We start from the raw sequence: 23505 nt of genomic DNA on the forward strand, positions 1-23505 counted from the left end.
AGCTGGAGGCAGTAGAGCCCCCAGACTCGGTGGGTGCACACGGGGGCCCGCACGGAGGAAGGGCTCTGCAGAAGGCTTCGGGACAGAATGAGGCTGGTGCAGGTCCTGGATGCCACTTCTGTCCTGCACAGCCTCGGTCCAGAGTTTGATTAGCTGGGCCTGGCTCTCCTGGTTACCCAACAGGCTGGCTGGCCAGGGGCCAAGATGCAGTGGGGCGGCTCCCTGGCACCTCCTCCTGCTCGCTCCCGGCTGGTAAACAGCAGAGCAGGAGGCAGCCCCGCCACAGCACGTGGCACCTGGCGTGGAGAGGGCAGGCAGCTGTCCCTTCCCTCTCCTGCCCTCCCATCTCGCCATCCTCCACTCCCGCCCCACCCTGGAGCTTCACACTCTGCTACCATCAGCACCTCCATTCCTGGGTGACTCCCAGGGCCTCCCAATGGCCGCAGCTCGAGGGACAAAGGTTAGACGCGTAGAGAAGGACTTCCCAACTCCTAGGATGGTGGGCAAGGGGATAGGGAGTGAGGAAGAGTGGAGTGGCCGCTTTTGGGGACCTCCTTATGCCAAGGGTCTGACAGTGATGTATCTGTGCCTCTGATTACCCCCATATCCTTTTGGTATACGCATGGCCCATGCATCTGTGTGGCCCACATAGATCTGTCTATCTATATATGGCCCACACTTCTCTGCACAGAACAGGATGCCAGTCTGTTTTGGGGCTCTCCCCCTCGGGCAGGCTTGGATTAAGAGGCAACGCTCTCCAAAGCACCACTCCACCTAGTGCCCTCTGGCAGACAAGTAGAGCCAGCCAGAGGCAGAGGGACAGGGGTGCGGGGGAGGATTGGGGTCCTGTTGTATGGCTCTCCCCTTTCCAGCCCGATGATTGGCTTTGCTTCCACTCAGGATCCTCTCTCTGTGTCTCTCCCTGCCCGCCCCTCCCTGTCTATCGTTCTGTTTTCTGTGCCTCCTCGTCTTTTCTCCTCTTCCAGCCTCTCTTACTCTGTGACTCTGGGTCTCCCAGGGCCCTTTCTGAGCTCCCGGTTGGGGGCACCATGTCAGGTGGTCTGGCCACCCCCGATACCATGAGTATGGCTGCCCCTCCCAGCCACTCGTGCCACTGCGCAGGGTGGGGAGGAAGTGACCGGGGTTTGGAAGACAGGGTCCTGGCCTCTAGGCCTAAGCAAGTCACATGCCTCCTGGACATTCTTGGGTCTCCACCCCTTCCCTGGGCTAAGCATGGATGCCTGGGGTTCTTTCTCCCTAGGGCAAGAAGGTACCGTGATCATCCTTTTGGGAAGTCCATCCTCATGCCTAATCTTCTTCCCTCCTGCTGCAATCACAGCCCCTTTTCTGGAGGAATCAGTCCTTTCAAAGCCGGGCAGTGGTTTTTTTCCTCCTCGAATTCATTCTTAAAATTCTTATGCAAGGAAGAGGCTGATAGGGATCAGAGAATCATTTCACCCCCCACGTGCCCAAGTTCCCTTATCAGACTGGGGAATCTCAATGCAGGGGGCAAGCAGCCTGGAGGGGGTAGAGGGTGGTGGTGGTGGCTTGGAACTGGGGAGCAGTCACCAACTTGTTTTCCCTTCCTCCCCACCCTCTAAACCACAGAAACCACTTAAAGCTCAGTGCAAGCCTGCCCTTCCAGGGAGGGCCTGAGGGTGTGAAGGTAGAAAGTATGTGGGGCCTGGACAGCCTGCAGGCCCCATACTGCCCCAGCCCCATCCTTCAAGGGCCACCTCCTCTGGGAAGCCTGATTCAATGATGAGGACAACTTTTCTTGGGTCCTGGAGAGACCTCAACCCACGGCAGTGACCCAGGGAGGGGGCTGTACCTCCTCCTCCCTCAACCATTAAAAAAAGCACAACCTAGGCTCTATCAACATCTGTAGAGCTCACGGCCTCCACCCCTCCCCCTTCCTGTCACAACGGCCACTGTGGGTGGAGGGAACGGTAGGAGTTTGACCCCAGCTCCTGGCCCTGAACTTTCCATGGTGGCCCTGCCTGCACCACTCATCATCTGTCAGGTAACATCTGTGGTCACTTAGCCCAGGACGCAGCAGGGAGTGCTGGAAGGCGGGAGCTGGGATTTTTGGAGCCAAAAGATTTGGATAAGAACATGGCCTGCTATTTATTAGTCTTCAGTGAGCACACCAGTAAAAAGGGGACGATAGTAACTGTCCTGTGAACAGGCTTTGAGGCCCCCTGCAGTGTGCACACGGCGGGGCGGGCGGCGGGGGGGGGGGGGGGGGGGTTCTTAGCACCTTATTTGTCCCGGGCACGTTTCTGTGGCTTTAGCTAGCCAGGAAGTTCCTCCAGGGACACTGGCCTCCAGCACATGGGGCAGCTCACAGCTGTGACCTGAGTGAGTTGCTCTTTGAATCCCCACCTCACAGCCTCCTCTGAGCAGCAGGCTGGGGTTGGGGGATCTGGGGGAGCCAGGGTCCTAAACCTTCCCTGCAGCCAGGCCATTCCCAGGCCAGTTTACTTAACCTCTCTGATCTATCTCTCAGTAAAATGGGAATGACAATACCTACCTTACGGGGCAGTTGTGATGATTACTAGGATAACACAGATAAGCTGCAGCACCTGGTCCAAAGTATGGTGGTTAAAAAAAGTGGTTTGGGACCATCCCTCCCTCTTTCCATTCCTATAGTCTTCCCTTCTCTTTATCTGACTCCCCTTTCCTAGGAAGCCGCTTTCTTTTTCTCCATAATGTTTTACCAAGTAACTTTTTTTTTTTTTTTTTTTTTTTACATTTTACTTATTCATTTTCTAACTTGTCTGATCCCTATGTCTGTTTTGATCACTGGCATCTCCATGGGGCCTCCCTACCTTGTGTTGCAGGAATGCATGAATGAAAGTTAAATGACCTCTACGTTTCTTTCCAGGGACTTTCAAATGGACATCAAATCCAGTTGTTCACCAAAGGCTGTGATGGGGGGATTTGGGGCTGAAGTAGAAGGACAGTATTAAGGACAGAGCTAGACCCATGGGTGATTTCACAGACTGAAAGAATGGGAGCGCTGTCATTCTAGGGAAGGAGGAGACTCCTTTCAGAGTGACCTGGGTGGGAGGTGGCCGCTGACTCTTAGTATAGTGAGGGGGTTAAGAGCCCAGACTCTGGAACCAGACCCTCTGGGTTCAAATCCTAGCTTTACTCCTCACTATAGGAGTAAAGCCCAAGGTCACATTGGCTAACAATAGTACTTAATCCTCCTGGGAGTTGCTAGGAGGTATAAATGAGTTGACCAGTTGTAGAACAGTTCCTTGCTGGGTGATATTAGCCCTTATTATTGTTTGGTCAATGCTACCACCTGGTGGACAGCTGGAGCAAGGTTTCCCTGGCCTTGGGCTGGGGCAGCTGGTGGGGGCACCTAATCAGGGGAGGGAGAAGGCATCCCAGCGATCTGACAGAAGTGCGTGTGTGTTGTGTTAACATTACACATGCTGAGGTTTATCGGGATCCAGCAGGCTCATCCCTGGCTCAAGGCACCATGGAAACTGAGAAAGGGCCCAAGGGGGAGGGGGAAAGAAGCTGGGTTGGCCCAGTGCCTTCCTCCTCCTCTCCCTCCCTCCCTCCTTCCTTCCTCTAAGCCTGGCCTGAGCCAACAGGAACCAACTCCAGGGAAGGCGAAGAGAGAGAGAGAGAGAAGAAGAAGAAGAAGGTCACTGCTGACGTCAGGGACATTCAGGTAGGAGGTAAACACAATCTGACCTACATTTATCCATCTCCTTCCCCACCCTCCCCCTACTCACTGGGGTAGCTTTTTCTGGGCATCTTTGAGAAGAGCTCTCACACTCAGGTAGGACGCCCTCCCCATCTCAATCCCTGGGACATTTTATCTCCTCCATTCAGTCCTCAAGCGCTACTCGGACACTTGGCTGCACCTTCGCGCCCGGGGTGGCACAGGCATAGGCAAGAGAGAGGACACCCAACTCAGCGCTGTGTGCGGACATCTCCTGACTCACTCTCAAGGCACAGAAATTTCATCTCTCCCCAGGATAGATGTGGGTACAAGTGGGGAGGAGGTAGGTGAGCCACGGACTGCTGATTTCCCCTGTGCAGCCCCAAGGAACCCCCTGGGGGGAAGGTGGCTAATGTTGGTTTCGGTCACAGAGCTTTTTCTGCAGTGATGGGAGGGCCCCCTGAAGGGGTTGGAGGCCTTTTTGGACAGGGCCCTACCCAGCCCAGACCTATTAACCTAGCTTCAGCATCTCTTGGGGATGGAGCCCAGGACTGCTGATGTCTGATTACTCTAATGCTCACTCAAGTTTGAAAACCACCACTTGAGGTCTGCTCCAACTCAGCGTGAATGAGCTTCTTCCATCCCTGGGATAGCCAAGACTGAGGGAAGAGAGCAGGCTGTAGATCTGAGTGTAGGGTGCCGACAAGGGGAGAGACCCTGCTAAAAACAGACATTTTATTAGCAAAAATAAATACAGGCTGGGCAGGTGAAAAGAACGAAGACCTCTCTGAGGAAGAGACAGTCTCCCAGTCTACAGGCTGAGATGGGCAGGCGCCAGGGGGGTCCCTGGACCTAGCCCCCCACCCAAGGGGGGCAGCAGGGCAGTGAGGGGCGTCTCACACTCCCCCAGCAGCACGTCTCTGCGGAAGCCTGCGCCCCTGTCCAGCACCTTGGCCCTCAGACTGCGGGCGGCCAGGTCTGGCGGGCCCAGCCCGTCGAAGAAGAAGTCCTCGTTGAAGATGGGGTTGGCGCTGCATTTGACCACGCGGCTCCGTTGGCCCCGTGGCCGGACGCGCGGCCGCAGCGTCAGCACCACGCAGCAGCCGCCGCCGCCGCTCCCGGGGCCAGCGGGGGACCGCGGCAGGCCCTCGGCGCTCACCAGGCGCAGGCGCAGCCGCCCGGGCCCGGCCTGGTAGTCGGCGGAGAGCCGCAGCTGGCCGCCGCGGGGCGCGAGGCGCAGCACGCTCTCCTTGGTCGGCCGCAGCTGGCAACGCAGGAAGTCCAGGTGGAAGAGCGGCGGCCCGGGCGGCCCCGCGCGGCGCGGCGCGTGCGGGCTGGTGTCGGCCGAGCTCGCCTCCTCGGGGGACAGCGAGTGCGGCCGGGGCCGGCCGGGGCCAGGCCGCGGCGAGCCGAAGGGCGACGACTCGGGCGACGAGGCCGTGTCGCTGTCGGCGGCCCGGCAGAGGCGCAGGTCCGGGGCGGACACGTGCAGCCGGGCGTGCGCTGGGGAAAGCCCCCGGGCGGCGGCGGCGGCGGGCGGCGGCGGCGGCGGCGGCGGGTGGAACAGGGACTCGCGCCGGCGCGTGTGCGGGCTCTCGGGCAGGAAGGCCCAGCCTTCGCGGCCTGCCAGGTGCGGCAGCGAACAGGCCGCGGGGAGGCTGCGCCCGGCCGGGGACTCGGCGCCCCCGACGTCCGGGAGCCGAGGCGGGATGCAGAACTGCGGGATGCGATCGGGAGTGAGGACGTTGGGGCAGGCGCGCGCGGGCGGGCCCGGGGCTCGGCGCTTAGGGAGCAGGCTGGACGGCGCCCATCGGGGCCTGGACTCCGGGGGCCCCAGCCGGTAGCCGGCTTTCTCCAAGAGCCACATGCAGTGGGGTCCGAATTCCGCGAGACCGAGTAGGTGCAGATTCAGCGTTCCCGGTGGAGGCCTGTGGAGGACAGAAGGGGCGGGAGGTGGGTGATACTGAGAACATACACCGGTTGGTCGACCACGGCGCACTCTACCCCCGCCCCCCCGTCCCCTCCCCCGCGCCCGGTACACGGGCCCCTATCTGAGCAGGAAAAACAAGGGGGGGGGGGCGGTGAAGCCTGGGGGCCTGGGGAGAAATGGAGGGCACTGGACAGTCACATTTTCAGACGCAGGCCTTTAGACACCCGCGATCTCAGACTCTGCCATCAGTGCTAAAGATGCTCACTCACTAAAGAGTTAGAAGGCCCAACACACCCACTAGAACTCCAGGCTACTATTCGGAGAATGGAGGAACATTCTCAAATTATCAAAAGGTCTGTAGTCACAAACTCGGACACGGATCCCGAACCCTCCTGGTACATCCTGCTCGCCTGAAGAGACGCAGAGGCCCTTGGCAGGCTCATCCCCTTCTCCCTCGCCCATCCCGAACTCAGACTCTCCTCCTAGGTCTTGTGTGGCGCCCCTCGGGCTGCCTTCGCCCGGACCTGGGAGCAAGGCTCTCCAGCCTGAGCCGTCCTTCGGCCCCAGCCCCCCTGCTTCCTCTTGCTCCTCCCTCTCCTTTCTGAGTGGCTCCCGGCCAGAAGCCCACTCGCTGCACAGCTGACTGCTGTCCTGGGAGCACCCAGGGCCGGTCCCGGGAGTCGCACCCCCGGGGGCGGGGGGTCGCAGAATACCCTCCTCCCCCAGCCCTGGTTGTCCTGCTCCAGCCTCCCAGCCCCAAGGCATCCCGAGTCTAGAGGGCGGAGCGGCCATTGGGCCGCCACTCCCACTCTCCACTCCTTCCCTCCCTAGGAAAACACTGAGCACAAAGGCCCTATTGATTCTCTGCCACCCCCAGAGCCGGCTCCCCGAGGATCCGCCGCCGCTCGCTCACCGCGCCCCCGCGCCCCACCCGCGGGACCGCGACGTTCCGAGCGTCCGCCGGCCTGGGAGTCCGAGCCCACGGCGGGCTCGGTCAGACGGCCGGAGCGCAGGCCTCACCTGTGGGCTGCCGCTGGTTCCTGGCCTCCGGCTGGCTGGTGTGCAGAGCCCGGAGGGGAGCAGCTTCCTCTCCAGCTTGCTCCCCCAGCCCAGTCGTTCAGGGAGGAGTTGGCAGGGGCCTCCGTTGCCTACGTCCGACCTCTTTTCCTGGATAAACAGAGCTCTGTCTCCACGGTCATCAGCCCAGCCTTAACTCCTTCCTCCAGGTTTCTAGCAGCAAGCCAGTCCTGGGTCCCAGCCTCCTCTGCTGGCCCACTAGGAGGGCTGCGGTGAAGAAAAAGGAGGTCATCAGTGGGCAGTGGCCTCCATCCCTCTGTGCTGCACGGGCTGCACCCTAGCCTTGCTAGCAGAAACCCATAGCCGTGGTCACACACATTGCATATTGTGCAAAGCCGTCCTTGCTGGAATCCTGCTTTGGCCCCCATTGTCCTAGTCTGGAGCCATCGCAGTAGCTCTCAGACAGAGTGACTTGCAGTGACTAGTTCTCTGAACTACATGGCCCAAGGAAAAGTGATCAGGATCCAGATTTCTGGACATGGAGACACTGAGGACAGAGCTGGTTCTATCAGTGGGTCGAGCTCCGGCTGGCCTGTGTGCCTTGTCGTTGGCAGAAGGCTGTTCAACTGCAAAAGTGGAGGGTGCCTCTCCTCCCTTCCCCTCCCCTGCAAGCGGATCCTAGGAAGCACAGGCCACCACTGGCAAGATCAGCCCCTCAGTTGCACCCGCCATCCCTCAGTCTCTCAAAGACATCAGGCGCATTCCCTCCTTAGGATCTTTGCATAGGCTGTTTCCCCTCCTAGGATGACTCCCCACTTTCATCCTTCAGATCTGGAGGCCCTCCCTTACAACCTCCCATCTAAATAGGGGCTTCTGTTGTATGCTTTCCCAGCACCCCATACTTTTCCTTTCTGGCATTGGTCACAGGTTTTTTTCTTCTGTGATTTTTGTATGTGATTATTTATCTACTGTCTTAATTAGACTGTAAGTGTCATGAAGACAGTGCTTAGCACAAGGCAGGTGCTCAATCAGGATTTGTTGAATGAATTAATGACACTAAGCAGAATTATACCTGAATTAGTTTATTCATCCATTCACTGTGTAGGTGCTGGGGATATATAGAATGGGGAGCAGGCTAAGGGGAGAGACAGACAATAAACATGCAAACAACAACAGGATGCAGGAAACAAGATGGTTATTTTGACATCTGATACTTGAGAGTTTTAAAAGGGCATGTGTGTTTTTTTTTTTTTTTAAGATTTTTATCTTTATTTTTCGATAGAGACAGCGAGAGAGGGAACACAAGCAGGGGGAGTGGGAGAGGGAGAAGCAGGATTCCCGTGGAGCAGGGAGCCCAATGCGGGGCTCCATCCCAGGACCCTGGGATCATGACCTGAGCTGAAGGCAGGCACTTAACGACTGAGCCACCCAGGCACCCAAGAGCATGTGTTTCTTTTGTGGAGATCCCTGGTGACCTCAAACCCTCCAGTTCCGTGGCTCCTGACTCAGCTCAGCCCTGGTGTACTTTCTGGGGAGGGTGGTCTGTGTGGAGTGCTGCAGCCAAGAACTCTAGGCTTTAGCATCAGTCAGATGGGTTGAGGATCCCTCTGCAATTTACTAGGGGTGTGATCTCTGGCGCATAACTTAATCTCTCTGGGGTTCACCTTTCCCATCTGGAAGAGGGAGAGAACATACCTAACTCTCAGAGTTGGTATGAGGATTAAGTGAGATAACACATGGGCATCAGTTCAGCTCACTTCCGCTAAAAGCACAAGAAAACAGAAACCCCAGTTCAATCTGGCTTGATGACGACATTTTTGGCTTTTATAATAAGTCCAGAGGTAGGGTAGAATTCAGGGAAGTTTGATTCTGCGGCTTCATTCATTCATTCAGTTACAGACTACCTACTATGTGCCAAGCACTGTGCTGGACTGGAGGATATAGCAGTGAGAAAACGGGTACATCTTCTAGCCAGGTGAAGTTGATACTTTAGTGGAGGAAGAAAGATAACAGACAAAAAAAATTAGCAAAAAAAGTACAGTTTATGAGAAGGAAATCAGTGTTGGGAAGAAAATAAAGTAGGGAAGGATCATAGAAGAGCACTCAGTTTTAAATGGGGTGGTCACGGATGGCCACATTGAGAAGGGAATATTTCAGTAATGACATGGAGAGAGGAAGGTTTTCTGAGGGAAAAGCATTCTAGGCAGAAGGAATCATCAATGAGCGGCGCTCAGCATGCCTGGAGTGTTCAAGGAGGCAAACTGATCAGCATAGCTGGAACAGAATGAGTGAAGGGGAGATGGAGTCAGAGGGATAATAAGGCCCAATGCTGTTGGGACTCGTAGGCACATAAAAGCTGTGACAATTTTAGCTTTTATTTGAGCCGAGGAGTGATATGACTTGCCATATATTAAAAGGGTTGCTCTGGTGAGAACAAAATGAAGGGGATAAGGGCATAATTAGAGAAATCAGATAGGAGACTATCGAAATAATCTTTGCACAAGATGATTGGGGCATAGATCAGGATTGTAGTAGTCAGTTTCTAGATCTGTTCTGAAGATCAAGTCAATAAATGGATCCATCCCCATATAAAGAGAAAGAATGATCCAACGTTTTTGGCCTGAGCAACTGGAAGAATGGAGTTACCATATGCTGAGAAGAGGAAAGATTAGGAGTTCAGTTTTGGGTCTATGAAGTTTGAGAAGCCTGCCAGACATCTAAATGGAGACATTGAGTAAGCAGTTGCATATATGAACCTGGAACTCAGAGGAAAGGTCCAGACTGGAAATGTAAGTGTGGGCACCAAGAGAAATGAAGATGGAATTTAAAGTCAAGAGACTTGATGAAGTGTAGGTAGAAAAGAGTAAGGATCCTGGGCTCAAGGTTCAAGACTGAGTGCTGGGCATGTCAACATTTTTTTGGAAGATGTTATTTATTTATGAGAGAGAGATAGAGAAAGAGATTGAGAGAACGAATGGGAGGAGGGGCAGAGGGAGAAGCAGACTCCCCGCTGAGCAAGGAGCCTGATGCAAGACTCCATCTGGCATCTGGGATCATGACTGAGCCACCCAGGCACTGGGCATCATTTAGAGGGGAGAGGAGGAGAACCAGCTGTGCCAGATGCTGTGGCAAGATCCAGTAAGGTGAGGACTGAGAATCGATCATTGGATTTAGCAATGCAAAGTCATTGGTGACTTTGCCAAGAGCAGTTTCGGTGCAGTGGTAGAAGCAAAAGCCTGGTTGGAGTGGGCTGCAGAAAGGTTAGGGGAAAGAGAGAGCAAAAAAACCAACAAACCTCTCTTGAAGAATTTGCTGAAAGAGCAGGGGCAGTGGGGTAGTGGCCAAGCGGGAAGTGGAATCAAGAGAGAAGTTTTTTTTTTTTTTTTAATTTATTCATTTGAGAGAGAGGGAGAGAGAGCATGAGCAGGGGGAGCGGCAGGCAGAGGGAGAGGGAGAAGCAGACTTGCCTCTGAGCAGGGAGCCCAGGACCCTGGGATCATGACCTGAGCCAAAAGTGGATGCTTAACCAACTGAGCCACCCAGGTGCCCCCAGAGAGAAACTTTTAAATCACAGAAATAATGGTATGTTTGTATGCTGATGGGAAAGATTCCATAGGAAGGGGAGAATTGGTAATGTAGAAGAGACAAAGGAGAATTAATGCAGCAATATTCCTGAGTAGACACAAAGAATAGGTATTGCGCATGAGAAATCAATCTGGAGCTTGTCCTTTGCTTGCTGTGTGGACAGCTCACCCAGTTACTGGAGAGAAGGTAGAATAACTGAGTAGAGGTAGAAGGTGGAGGAGTGGGTGGTGGGAACTTGTTCCCTCTGAATGCTTCTAATTGCTCATGAAGCAGGATGCAAGGTTACCAGCTGAGAGTGATGATGGTTGGCGGAGGAGGTGACTCTAGGGCTTCAGTAGAAAAGACCAGGAAAGGAACAGTCACCCAGGAGGACAGGGGAAAGGCAAGGTGGCTGCTGGGCAGTATTGCAGGCTCGCCTAAAGGATAGCAGCCACGACTTTATGCTGAGACCAAACAGTGTGGTTGTGAGATTTTTCTCCAGCTGTGTTCATTTGTACAGATGCAGAGGGAAAATGGGCAGAGATTTGGTTTAGGATTGTGCTCAGTCGTTGACAATTCACTTTGGTCTGGCTCTCTTTCTCCTTCCATTTCCTTCTCTTGGTGGTTAAAATCAAGGGCACATAGAAGAGTGCACACCACCTGGGTCGGACAGCAGTGGGACTAAGAACTGGGTATAGATCATCCACAGCCTGACTGCATCAGTCAGGGTTTGGTGAGGAAAATAGCACCTGCTGGGCAGTTCAACAGAGGGAGTTTAACACGGGGAACTTGTTACAAAGAGCTAAAAAGGCAGATAGGTTGGTTAGGATGGTCTAGCAGGATCTGGAAGCGTGGAGATACAGCCATTACTTGAGTTGCCTTTCAAAGCAAGGAGAAGGGGCGAACTACCCTAACTTCTTGCTACTTCCCACCTTCCAGTCTGCCACCAGGGCCTCTCAAAGACAGGTGACAAAGGAGCCTTGGGAAATGCAGGTTGTAGGCACTGGCCCTGCACAATCTAAGGCAGAGTACGGGAGGAGTAGGGATCTGAGAGCCATCAAGCAAATGACTGGCACACGGAGTGGCCACAAGTTGACTTAATGGGAACAAGAAGGTATCAGACCTGGAAGGAACTTAGACATCACCTCACCTGTCCTTCCATTTGTATAGAGCAAGGAAAAGACCCAGAAAGCAATGACGTGCCAAACAGTAGCAGAGTTGAGGCTAGAAGTCAGATCTTTGATGTCAAAGAGCATTGTTTTTTACTTGGACCCTAGAGTTCTTTGGACTGGAGCAGACATGCTCCCTTGAATGGGGCCCGGAGCACCGCCTCTTCACCATCACTGCCACTCCTGGAGAGTGTCACATGTGACCCGAGGCCCTGATCTCCTTCTTCCTGCTGGTGCCACCGTAGAGGGACGCCTGGAGGACTGGGCATTACCGAAATCATCTGGGTTCAAGCCTGATGAAGAGGCAGGCAGGGCACAGGACTTTCCTCCAAGTAGGCAGGCAACTGCTCTAAGACTCCCTGGGTTTTTGGGTCTCACTAAGCTGTCTTTCCATGGCTTTGAGCATGGCCTAATAGCATGATTTGCTACAATGCTCACTGTGGGCACTGGCAGGTGATGGGGTTGGTGGTATACTGTGACTTACAGCTCTGGCTCCTTACGTGAGACCTTTGGTGAATGACTTAGCTCTGCAGTTCCAGGAAGGCCTTTGGGGCCCTTTCTTTAAGAGCTGGTATGAGCTACCAGAGTTTCCTGCCTTCTTGAATTGGTTATTCTTACACTTGCATTATTCACTCTTTGGTTCTCTTGACACTTGACTCAGGAACCTGGAGAAAACATATCCTCTGCTTTTTTTGTTTGTTTGTTTTTAAGATTTATTTATTTGACAGAGAGAGAGAGAGTACAAGCAGGGACAGCAGGAGAGGAGAAGCAGGCTCCCTGCTGAGCAGGGAGCTCAATGTGGGCTCGATCCCAGGACCCTGGGATCATGACCTGAGCCGAAGGTAGATGCTTAAATTACTGAGCCACCCAGGGGCCCCTATCCTCTGCTTTAAGCAGAATAAACTGCCACATTTGCCTGAATGACTAGTTGGATTCCACTCCATCTACCTTTACAGTAGTTGCATTCCAGATGAATTTTTTTTTAAGTGTGCAGGCAGCAACTCCCCGTTTCTGCCTGGAAAGCTGTAAGACTTGACCTCCTGGAGAGGAGAGGCATTTATCAAAGCCCTAGAGCCTAGGGAAGTGTTCCAGCAGCTGATAACCTTATTTCCCTTACCAATATCCCTGCCTGTCCTCCTGGCCTTAGCCAGTCAAGGCTGACATTCCCAGCCGTGCTGTGGGGTCTTGCCTGAGAGCTTCCCACCTCTGTAGATTTCCACCCTGTGCCAGGATGGGGGCCCCAGCTCCTGGAACCTCAGTCTCATCCTGAACTTGAATTCTTCACTTCCCAGGATAAGGGTTTGGATATGGACTCTTCCTTCCTCCGCCCATCTTCCTCTCAAACGGAGACAGTGGTTGCCAGCTATGCACCAAACCCTTTTCCCTTTCTTCCCCAACATGTAGTTAAACCATATTTTCCAACAAACCTCCCTTTGTTGATTAGTGGGGCCTCATGACTGAGTTCTAGTCAATGGAAATACTTTGAGGCTTGGTCCCAAACACCTCTCTTGTGATTGTCTCTTCTCTCATCTGGCAACTGGATATCAGCATCCAGGATGATTTTGGAAGTCATGTGTTAAAGATGGCAGAGCTTTTGTCAGCCAGATTCCTGAGTGACTCCTAGATACCAACAACTGGACTTTATGTCTCTTCTATTTAAAATATGGGTTACACTGGGCGCCTGGGTGGCTCAGTTGGTTAGGCGACTGCCTTCGGCTCAGGTCATGATCCTGGAGTCCCTGGATCGAGTCCCGCATCGGGCTCCCTGCTCGGCGGGGAGCCTGCTTCTCTCTCTGGCCCTCCCCCCTCTCATGCTCTCTCTCTCTATCTCATTCTCTCTCTCAAATAAATAAATAAAATCTTTAAAAAAAAATATGGGTTACACTTCAGAGATGTAAAGATTTACCTGTCTCAGTATTTGGCTTTACCACATCTAATAATAAAATCCTTTGTGATATGCCCCCTTGGAGTTCTCATTCTTTGGTAACACTTCTCAAGTCCTTGGACCTCTTCCTGGGCATCCTCTGCACCCACTTAGTTTTGATGGCATCCTGCCTGTCCCTGAGGCAGCTGCTCAGTTTCCCACTTCTCTCCTTTGCTCAGAGGAGCCTCTGGCTTCTCCCAGATGATGACTGCCTCCTCCAGTCTCTATTCTTCTCCTTCATGTCAGACCACTCCTCCTCAAAAATGTGCGCTAGCCATGTTCTTTTTTTCTCCTTTACCACAGTCTCCTTGCCTGACTTAGTGCCATCATCCCGTAGTCCTGCTAGCTGGCTCACGCCCTCCCCTCACCCCAGGTCAGTATACTCCAGACCCCCGTTTTCCACCAGCGGTTGGGCCTTCTGCATGCCTCGGCCCACCTGTACCGGGTCGGTTTGTTCTGATCCCCCAGTGGCCTATGGCAATCATTGCCCTTCTTCCAGACCTCTCTCCCCACTGAGGGCCTTGCCTCCTGTTTCACTGAGGGTGCTGAAGTCCTCTGGCATGAATCCCCTCAACCTGCTGTCCTGCTATGCACTCCCCCTTCTACTCCTTCCTTTTTTGGTATCAGAGTAGCTGCTGCTGTCTCCAGCGGTGCTCTTGATCCATCTCTGAGACCAGATAGCTGTTCTGCTGGATGACACCTCTCTCCCTGCTAGAGTTTCAGCCTCTCTCCACTGGCTCCTTCCAAAGCAATTTATAAATATAGTCAACCCTCTTTCCTTAAATAACATCATCAATAACAACAACATTCCTAGAAAGAATCATCTAGATTCACTTTGTCAGTCCCATCCATTTTTTCATTCACCATAATCTGGATTTTGCTCCCACCCGGCAAAGAAGACCCTCACCTTCCTCACTGCCGAAGGCCAAGGCCTGTTTTCAGTCCCCATCTGTCTTGCCTTCTTTTTAACATTTGACACTGCTGACCTCTCCCTCTTCAGAAGAGTCACTCCTATCCTATCCTTGGTCTCTGGTGGCTTTTGTCCTTTGCCCAACTGCAAGTTCTATCTATGACCCCTTCCCTAGCCTTCATTTCCCCCCCTTCCCCTCCTTTCACTCTGTACTTCCCTCCCAGGGGTTCCATGTCCATTTTTATATCGATGATTTACAGACTGAGGCAGTTGTTCATCCGTCTCAAGCTCCAGACCACAATATCCAGGCTCTTGCTGGTGCTCACCATGTGGCTGAAGTACCATGGGCACTTCAAGCTCAGTGCGTGGGAAATGAAGCTTTTTATTCACCCCCACCTCAAACCTGCTTCTCTGCACTCCTGGTAATGCCGCCTGCAATTCCTAGGCCAGAAGCCTGGAGGCATCCTGGAAGACTCTTCACAAATCCAATACCTATAATTAGTGGCAAAGTCCCACGCTCTTTTGTTTGTAACATGTTCCATCTTTCATCTTCAAAGCTCTGACCCACGGCAGGCCCTTACTATCTTTAGCTGGGGGCCGTGCAGGGGTCTCCTAACCAGGGGTCCCACCTTCAGGCTTGCTGACCCTCCCTTTACTGCCACCAGAGTCATCTTTCTAAGAAACAAAACTTTATGTCACCCCCCCCTCCAGCCTATACCCTTTAAAGTCTTTCCTCACTGTGTGCTTGGTGCCTCACCCAGGGCCTGGCACCTGCAGGTGCTCAGAAGATCTCTTGGCGCTGGCTGGGGAAGTGGGTGTGTGGGAGGTGCTGTGAGGATTCTGATTTCCTACTACAGAAGGGTCTTAGCCTGAGAATGAGGCCACGAATCTATTTATTCAGAGGAACGCGCCCTCTCCTTCCCATCACCAGTCACTTCCTGCGGACCCTCCCTGCCGTGCAGTGGGTCCCAAGCAGGCAGGGCAGTCAGCAGGAAGGCACAGTGACTGTTACTGGGATGACTCCTCTTCCAGCTGCAGCTGCAGGAAAACACCTGCAGAGAAGAGGACAAGCTGAGTGTCAGGAGCTGGTTGGGGTGCTCTGCGCATTTGCATCCTGTCACCTGGTGCCCGATCCTGTCCTTGTGGAACAGGTTGGGCCACTCCTACATAGAAAAGAATCCTAGCAGGGTGCTCCTTCATTGGAGTCTACAGCGGGTGCCCGGTCCCACTCTAAAAAGCTGGATCCCAGCTTGGGAGCACATCAGCATTCTTCCTTCCATTGGTCCTGAGGGTGATGGTGGCAGGACAGAGTCTGGCGCTGAGGCTGAGAACCTCTTTACCTGAGCACTTAGCATAGACTGTCTGCTGGTCCCTGCTCTGGGCGATGCACGACACGTAAACCTTCTGGTCCTCGATCTTTTCCACGTCAACTTTCAGTACAGCCAGAGAGCCCACAGGGATCAAGCTGGAAGAGGAGGTGGCTTAGTCCATCCCTCATATGAATCCCTGGCCGCCATCCCTTCACCCCTCTGTTTCCCCAGCCTTCTCTTCATCCCACTCTGCCTCAAGGAATAAGTGACTCAGGGCTCGCGGCCCACTTGCAGACTTCCAGAGTCTGTTGGCAGAGGCTGTGCTCTGGCCGGGAGTAGAAGATCAGCTGAGCAGCGGCTTGGGAAGGAGGGTGGCAGACAGGGCTCCCGCACCCAACCCCTGAGCATGGCCACTCCTCAGTGATAAAAAGGGCATGACTTTGGCCAACGCCCCAAGGATCCATACTTACTTTTTGAACCTGATGTTGAGGCTTACTGTGAATAGCCCCTCTCCAGCCAGGTAAGCAGTTTTAGAGAAGGTCTCATCCATCATGGCAGCCAGGGACCCCCCATGTGCAAACCTGGGGGTGGGGTGGGCAGGAACAAGGCCAGGGCTGCAAGCTTCCCCGCCACCCACCCTGATCCTGATGCGGAGCCATCCTGCCTCTATCTTTCTACGGGAGAAGAAAGGAAGCAGAGCAGGATCCCAGCTGATCAAACTGGTCCAAGTCACTTCAGCTTTTCTCCCATGTTGCTTCAGCAGCATGAGCAACGCCTGACATAATTATTTTATTTCATCAGGAAAAATATGAGGTTTCTTTTTTTCTTTTCTGATAAAGTTAATGGAAAGGGGTGCCTGGGTGGCTAAGATGGTTAAGCGTCTGCCTTCTGCTCAGGTCATGATCCCAGGGTCCTCGGATCGAGCCCCATGTCGGGCTCCTGGCTCAGCGAGGAGCCTGCTTCTCCCTCTGCCTCTCCCCCTGCTCATGCTCTCTCTCCCTGTATTTCTGTGTCTGGAATGAATAAATAAAATCTTTTAAAAAAAAGTTATTGGAAAAACATTTTTTTTCTGATTCATCACCTAATTGCTGGCAGCAATTGCCATCATTTGGAAAGGTGCGCTCATACAAGGGACGGAAAAGCCCCTGTGCTTTTCGGCTTGGGCTCTGAGGCATGGCCTTGGGCCAGTTCCCACCTTACCCATCGCTACACCAGGGCCAAGCTAGCATGGATTACCCTCTTGTTCCCACCACCAGGAGGGGAAAGAGCTGGGAGCCATGGAACCACACCAACCTGATTCGACTCCACGCTCCACCTCTCACTACCAGTCTGATCTTGAGCAAGTTGCTAAGTTGCTGAGTTGTTAAGTTGCTGAGTTGTTAAGTTGCTAAGCTTTTCTGAGCCTAAGTTTTTCCACTATGAATTCTGAATAAAAATAATTCCTATTTCGGGTGCCTGGGTGGCTCAGTTGGTTGGGTGACTGCCTTCGGCTCAGGTCATGATCCTGGAGTCCCGGGATCGAGTCCCGCATCGGGCTCCCTGTTCAGCGGGGAGTCTGTTTCTCCCTCTGACCCTCCTCCCTCTCATGCTCTCTGTCTCTCATTCTCTCTGTCTCAAATAAATAAATAAAATCTTAAAAATAATTCCTATTTCATCAGATTACACGAGGTAATATTTATAAAACCCCCTACTTCCACATGGCTTGAAAGAGGGAAGAAGAAGTTGGTGCCAAAGAACCCCAAACCTGCTCTTCCCTTGTTATCCTAATTGGCCAGACAGGGGACCCATTGGCAAGTGTGTGGATTCTGCAGGATAGCTCTTGATCAGCCAGCAACCTATTCTTCCTCATTGCCTAGGGCTGGGTGGATACTTGTGACAAAATAGAAAATATATATTGGTCTCTGGCCTGGATTCAACACAGTGCTGTTGAAATCCTCGTCATTTCCTGGGTGATGGGAGTGTCTTGTTCTACTGAGGTGACTCTGGGCGGGCTCCTGAATGGCTCCTGGATGGAGCCCCAGAAAGACGAAGCCATGATTAGAAGCTCCTAGAGAAAGAAGAAGGGCTGGAAATGGAGTATATGATGGTTCATGCCTGCGTGAGGAAGCTTCCATAAAATTCCAAAGGTATAGGGTTCAGAGAGCTTCCAGGCTGGCAAACACAGGCCCAGTGGGAGGGTGATGCACTCTGACCCCACAGGGACAGAAACGCCTGCGTGTGCTTGGGATACTCCCAGACCTCACTGTATGCATGTCTTCATCTGGCTGTTCTTCTGTATCCTTTATCATATCCTTTAATAAACTGGTAAATATAAGTGTTTCCTTGAGTTCTGGAAGCCTCTCTAGCAAAGTAATTGAACATCAGGAGGGGTTTCTGAGAACCTCTGATTTGCAACTGTAGGGGCCAAGGCAAGCTGTCCCAAGATGGGCCACTCTGGCGTGAATATTAATTTGAGCTGAAGGCAATCGAGACCCTGTGGGCTCAAGAGAAACTTTTGCCCATCCCTTCACTTACATAGAAGAATTTAAATTGGGGGTCTTTCCCAGAATAAAGGTTATTACCAGAGAAAAATTTTACCTGAGTGACCCATCTGTATGGCAGGGCAAGCAGCTAATTACCAAACATCTGCTCTTCTTCTTATTGCCCTGTGAAGTGCATTCCTTCCCTTCAAAGTCCCAGACCCCTGTCCCCTGCTCCTTAGTTCAGGATGACATGTAGTCTTCATTTTGCCTGTCTTTAGAATTTCCATGTCTGTGTGGATTGCCTGTATGTACACTATTAAATTTGACTTTCTCCTGTTAATCTGTCTCATGTCAATTTGATTTTTAGTCCAGCTGGAAGGACCCTTGAAGGGGACAGGAAATTCTTGCTTCCTGACATAGCCAAGTCAGACAGAAGTTGTGGGAACCTGGTGGCCTGCTACTTGCTCTTGGCATATGAAGTGGGGTCAGGTTCATGGACTGAGCCCTTACTTACCCTGTGGGATCTGATGCTGTCTCCAGGTACATGGTGTCAGCATGGAGTTAAATTGTAGGACACCCAGCTGGTGTCACAGAATTGCTTCATGTAGGGAGAAGCCTCTCCCCATTTGGTGATCAGAACTATCAGAAGTAAAGGTCTTGTATGAGTAGTAAAGGAGACACACAGGAGAGAAAGACATAGTAGTTGAGAACCGGTTTTTTATCCCTACACAGTAGACTGAATTGGGTATTTCTTTTTTCTTTTCTTTCTTTCTTTTTTTTTTTTTTAAGATTTTATTTATTTATTTGAGAGAGAGAGAGAATGAGAGAGAGAGAGCACATGAGAGGAGGGAGGGTCAGAGGGAGAAGCAGACTCCCTCCTGAGCAGGGAGCCTGATGCGGGACTTGATCCCGGGACTCCAGGATCATGACCTGAGCCGAAGGCAGTCGCTAACCAACTGAGCCACCCAGGCACCCCTGAACTGGGTATTTCTTTCTGTTCAGTATGAATCTCTTCTCTGAACCCCTCAACCCACTGGCTTCAGTGTTGGATGGTCCTCCTCTGCCTCTCCTGCCCCACTTCCATGAGCCCCTAAATAAAAATCAGCTACACTTCACCCCCATCCCCGCCTTCTGGTGTTTTCCTCTTCAGAATGAAGGGCATTCCTGACCTGTGTAGGGCTCTGACCTAGTCCCCCAGCAGCTGATGCATCAGTGGGAAAATCATTGTCCTCACCGAAGATGCCTTTGGGATGGCCAAGGTGACCAAGGGCTGCAGTCTGAATCCATGGCCTGTGGAGGTGCTGACATCTATTAAGATCTCTGAATTTAACTGCAACTGAGTCCCTCCCAGGCGCTGGGACCCTAAAGCTGCCCCCCACCCTTCTGTCTCCCTTGTAGGAACTTTGGCACCACCAACAGCCTTCAGTGACTGTCTAAAGAAGGAACAGGGATGCAGGAGAAGGCAGACGACCATGGACTTGGTGGCCCAGTGGCCTTGGGCAAGAGGCTCAAGGCCAGCTTGCTCTCCCTTGTGGAATTTACCTAGGGTGAGTTCCTTCCTGGGCCTATCCCAAGTTTGAAGGCAGCGGAGTATAATGGAGAGATCAATGGATTGGAGTCCCAGGTCCTGGATTAGAGACCTGATCTGACTTGGTTGTGTGTACTACTGTGCTACCTTACCTCTGCGTGCTTCAGTTTGCCCCTGGGCAAAAGATGAAGTCTGGAAATATGGTGTCTGAGAGCTATATTGTGCCATATGATTTGTGAGTACATACACATAGTTCCAGGCATTCTGGCAGTCGGATATTATTGCCTCAGGTTTCAGGTAAGAAGGCTGAAGGCCAGAGGTTAAACTGCTTGCTTAGGGTTCCAAGGCCAGCAAGGCAGAGCAGGACTGAAAGCCTGGCTCCAGATCTTGTCCTCTTCCAAGTTCACAACACCTTTCTCAAAGTGGCCTCTAAGACCACCTTCTTATTGGAAAAATTTCAGACCTCCCTAAGGAGGCTCTCCTTATCTGCACAATGGGGACTGGACCAGATGACCCAGAGTGCCCTTCCAGTGCCCTGGTGTTGAGACAGAAGTCCAGTGCTCACCACCCCCACCTAGCTCCTTAGGGAGAGGTACAGACTCCGGGGCCCAGTGTGTGGCTCATCCATCAGCTGAGCCAAGCCCAGAAAGCAGCCAAGAACATCCACCCAGGCCCTGCCTGTGGCTTACCCTGGGGCCCCCTCCAGGTAGGGGCCAGGTTGGAAAAGACAGATGGACTTCTTCTTGGATGGGTGGAAAAAAATGACATACTCGTAGCCTTGTCCTTCCACTTGGATGCACCTGGTGAAGATGCGCCAGTCACTTTTGTCTAGGGAGAGATGGGCAGTGTCGTAGCTGGAGAAGGGGGTGCATGAGTGCGTGGGGCCCAGTCACGATGCAGGGCCAGTCATTCAGCACCATGGGTGGAGCCCTGCCTTAGGCACAGGGTCCAGGAGAGAACCAGAGGACACCCAGCCTCTGCCCTCAGGGAGCGTTCAATCTGAGACTGGAGACACAGCCCTCTCCTCAGGGACCGCTCAGTCTGGAGGGAGAAATACTCAAGGAAGTTCCCTGGCTGAGGGGTAGAGATAGGCTCATGGCCAGATCAAGACTTTAACAGACCTTAAACATGGGAAATTAAAACTATAACATGTAATTCACATATAATTCAAAATAAAAACAGTACTGAACAGTAAAATCGGGATGCTTGGCTGACGCAGTTGGTAGAGCATGTGACTCTTGATCTTGGGGTTGTGAGTTTGAGCCCCTTATTGGGTGTAGAGATTACTTAAAAATAAAATCTTAAAAAAAAAAAACCACAGTAAAATAAGTGCAGGAAAGTCCACCAAAGTCCTGATTTTTTCCCCCCAAAACAACTACTACAACAACTACGTCCTTTTTTGATGGATATCAAATATTTTGAAAAAAATTATTTTGGTGACCCTGCTTTGTGGCATAAACACAAAGGCCATCTGCCTACTGCACCACCCATTCATCAGTGGGCAGGAAAACCACATATATAAATGAGAGAGACAAGAAAACAGGGATGTGCATGTACACATGCACACACACGCATCTACACACATGAAGAAAGCTGAAGGTGGAAAGTTCTATCCATCTGATCTGGTGGGTGTCTGGGGAGACTGGCTGTGGACCCAGTAGAGCAGGGATAGTGTGCCAAGGCCCGCAGTGGGGGAGGCAGGCCCTAGGGCCTTTACTGGGTAGAGAGGAGGACTTGGGATAAGGCTTGACAGTATGGAGGAACACCCAGCGAGAAGGCAGAGGGCAGGGGCCTGAGGGGCTGTGCTCAGGGGGTGGCTCTTGGCTGGGAGCAAAGGCCGACACTGGGTTGTGTTCTCTTGGATGGGAGGAGGGAAGCAGAGATCAGAGAGAATACTCTTCTCTTCTCCTCTACCTGCCTGGGGCTGCATCATCAGAGGTGGGTCAGACACAGAAAGACCTTCCAGCTGAGAACTGGAAGGGAGCTTGTGGATCTCCTTCCCGAGGGTCAGGAGAGTCAGCACAGTGAAAGAGACTGGCTGAACCCACCCGGTGGGCTGGGGAGCAGGTATGCCCAGAGGCCTTCCCAGGCCAGGCCCTACCTGAGGCCACTGCTAACCCAGATGGGAGCTTCAGCCCCTGGATGTGGTCTCTGTTGGACTTGAAGGAGGGCAGTTTGATCCAGCCGTCAGTCTTGGTCTTCTCCAGAAATTCCTGGTACAAGTTCAGCATGTCTGGACACCAGCTGGCATTGGGAAGGGCATAATCCTTCAAATCTGTCTTCTTCAGACAGAATCTTGAGACCTGGGAGGGAAAAATCGGGGAGATTAAACAGCTTCCTGGGGGATGGGGGCTGCTGTTTGGGCTGTGGGACCTCTAGGTGGTTTGCTCCTGGGTTCTTGGCTCCTCAAGCCCTTCCACCAGTGTTGACTTACAGGAAGCGGCCCATTTTCCTTGCAGAGGGCTAGGAGACACCTGAGGGTGACTGACAAGGGGACGCTAAGGTGCAAAGGAAGGAAAAAAAAAGGAACCAGGGCTGACAAGTAGAGGCATACTGCTCTGTGGTGTGCCTTACCACTGTCCTGTTTAAAAACCCGTGAGCTGTTCTTTGAAGCTAAGAACTGGTAGTCTAAGCCCCACTGTACAGATGGGGAAACTGAGGAAATATGGCTAAGGTTGCCAAGCTTGTGAGTATAAGAGCTGATGGTCAGACTAGAGCCTGTCCTCAGACACTGTCTACCCTAGGGGGTGCGACCAGTGGTGGAGGACCATGGCTACCACCTCCTTACCTCAGGGGCTATCCCTGTTCTGTCTACAACTGTGGGCCTGCCCTGGAAAGGTGGCTCCTTTGAAACATGTTTCGAGTGCCCACAGAAGTGTGAAACTATCCGTGGGAAAAGCGAGCCCTCTGAGGCATCAAGCACTCATGGACCAGTAACAACTGTGGGCAGTAGGCTGGCTGCTCACCAAACCTCACACAGGACCGTCCATCTGGAAATGCCCCAACGCAGTTGCAACAGTCTGAGTTCCACAGGAAAAAAGTGACTCATCGGTGGCCACACGAGTTTCAGACCAGGATGAAAGTGTCCTGGTGGTCTTAGTTTTGGATCTGGGCTCCTTAGTCTCCTTTCCCTTCCCTTCCCTTCCCTTCCCTTCCCTTCCCTTCCCTTCCCTTCCCTTCCCTTCCCTTCCCCTTCCTTTCTTTTCCTTTCCTTTCCTTCCTTCTCTTTCTGCCTGCTTGCTTTTCCTTCCTTCCTTTCTTTCCTTCCTTCCTTCCTTCCTTCCTTCCTTCCTTCCTTCCTTCCTTCCTTCCTTCCTTCCTTCCTTCCTTTCCTCCCTTCCTTTCCCATTCTTCCTTCTCTTTCTGCCTGCTTTTCTTTCTTTCCTCCTTCCTTTCTTTCTTGCTTTCTTTCTCTATCTCCCTCTTTCTTTCTTTCTTTCTTTCTTTCTCTTCCTTCCTTCCTTCGTTTTTCTTCCTTCCTCCCTTCCTATCTTTAGGCCCCACATGAGGCTTGAACTCACAACCCTGAAATCAAGAGTCACATGCTCTACCAGCTAAGCCAGCCAGGAGCCCCTTGATCTGGGTTACTTGATATCCTAAGAGCACCTTCCCTTTGCCAAATCAAATAGCTCCCCAACACACTGCCCACTTGCCCCAGCCATCATCTGGGAAGAGGAAATTTGGGGTGCTCCTATGCCCTAGGCCCCCAGGAGAAGGGCTGCCTACCTGGTTGAGCTGGGAACTTACTGACCAGGGAGTCCGTGGAGGATCCGAATGCTGAGTTGGGGTTGAGTCTGGGCAGGACCTGGGGGACGCCAGGAAGGACTCTGTGCCGGCCAAGCCTTACTGCCACCTGGAAGCATCTCCTTATCATGGCTGGGTTCTGAGGTTGGGGCTGGTAGGACTGAGAAGGTAGCAAAGCGAGTGAGTGCTTTTTGGATGTATCTTGGTGCTGCGGGGGCGGCCACCTCTGGCACAAACCTCTCTCCTTTTTGTCACCAGGCCT

At 52.7% G+C, this 23505-nt stretch overlaps 2 protein-coding genes and 1 long non-coding RNA gene across 4 annotated transcripts; 1 reads left to right on the forward strand and 2 right to left on the reverse strand.

Annotated features, from left to right (window-relative positions):
* The first annotated feature begins 2284 nt into the window (after window positions 1-2284).
* On the forward strand, window positions 2285-14630 carry LOC129046431 (uncharacterized). Its single transcript, XR_008507707.1, has 3 exons — window positions 2285-3691; window positions 3856-4028; window positions 11474-14630. It is a non-coding gene; the product is annotated as an uncharacterized LOC129046431 (long non-coding RNA).
* C2CD4D (C2 calcium dependent domain containing 4D) lies at window positions 4497-20315 on the reverse strand. 2 transcript variants are annotated; one of them, XM_064588544.1, is made up of 4 exons: window positions 15980-15993; window positions 15540-15664; window positions 6636-6899; window positions 4497-5613 (listed from the first exon to the last, which is right to left on the reverse strand). In XM_064588544.1, the coding sequence occupies exon 4, from the start codon at window positions 5550-5552 to the stop codon at window positions 4497-4499; it is 1056 nt and encodes a 351-aa protein (XP_064444614.1). In that variant the 5' UTR covers window positions 5553-5613; window positions 6636-6899; window positions 15540-15664; window positions 15980-15993. The 2 variants fall into 2 exon arrangements, with proteins under 2 accessions (XP_064444614.1, XP_064444615.1); XM_064588545.1 differs by lacking the exons at window positions 15540-15664; window positions 15980-15993 and adding an exon at window positions 20189-20315.
* THEM5 (thioesterase superfamily member 5) lies at window positions 15062-23381 on the reverse strand. Its single transcript, XM_045896596.3, has 6 exons — window positions 23251-23381; window positions 21601-21802; window positions 20189-20327; window positions 15980-16090; window positions 15540-15664; window positions 15062-15251 (listed from the first exon to the last, which is right to left on the reverse strand). Exons 1-6 carry the CDS (start codon window positions 23371-23373, stop codon window positions 15208-15210), a joined length of 744 nt encoding a protein of 247 aa, XP_045752552.1. The 5' UTR covers window positions 23374-23381; the 3' UTR covers window positions 15062-15207.
* Between the last annotated feature and the right edge of the window lie 124 nt (window positions 23382-23505).

Source organism: Mirounga angustirostris, unplaced genomic scaffold (genome assembly GCF_029215605.1).
Source record: "Mirounga angustirostris isolate CCGP_5_RB_7025 unplaced genomic scaffold, mMirAng1.0.hap1 SCAF_4, whole genome shotgun sequence".
In the NCBI taxonomy this organism is placed as follows: Eukaryota; Metazoa; Chordata; class Mammalia; order Carnivora; family Phocidae; genus Mirounga; species Mirounga angustirostris.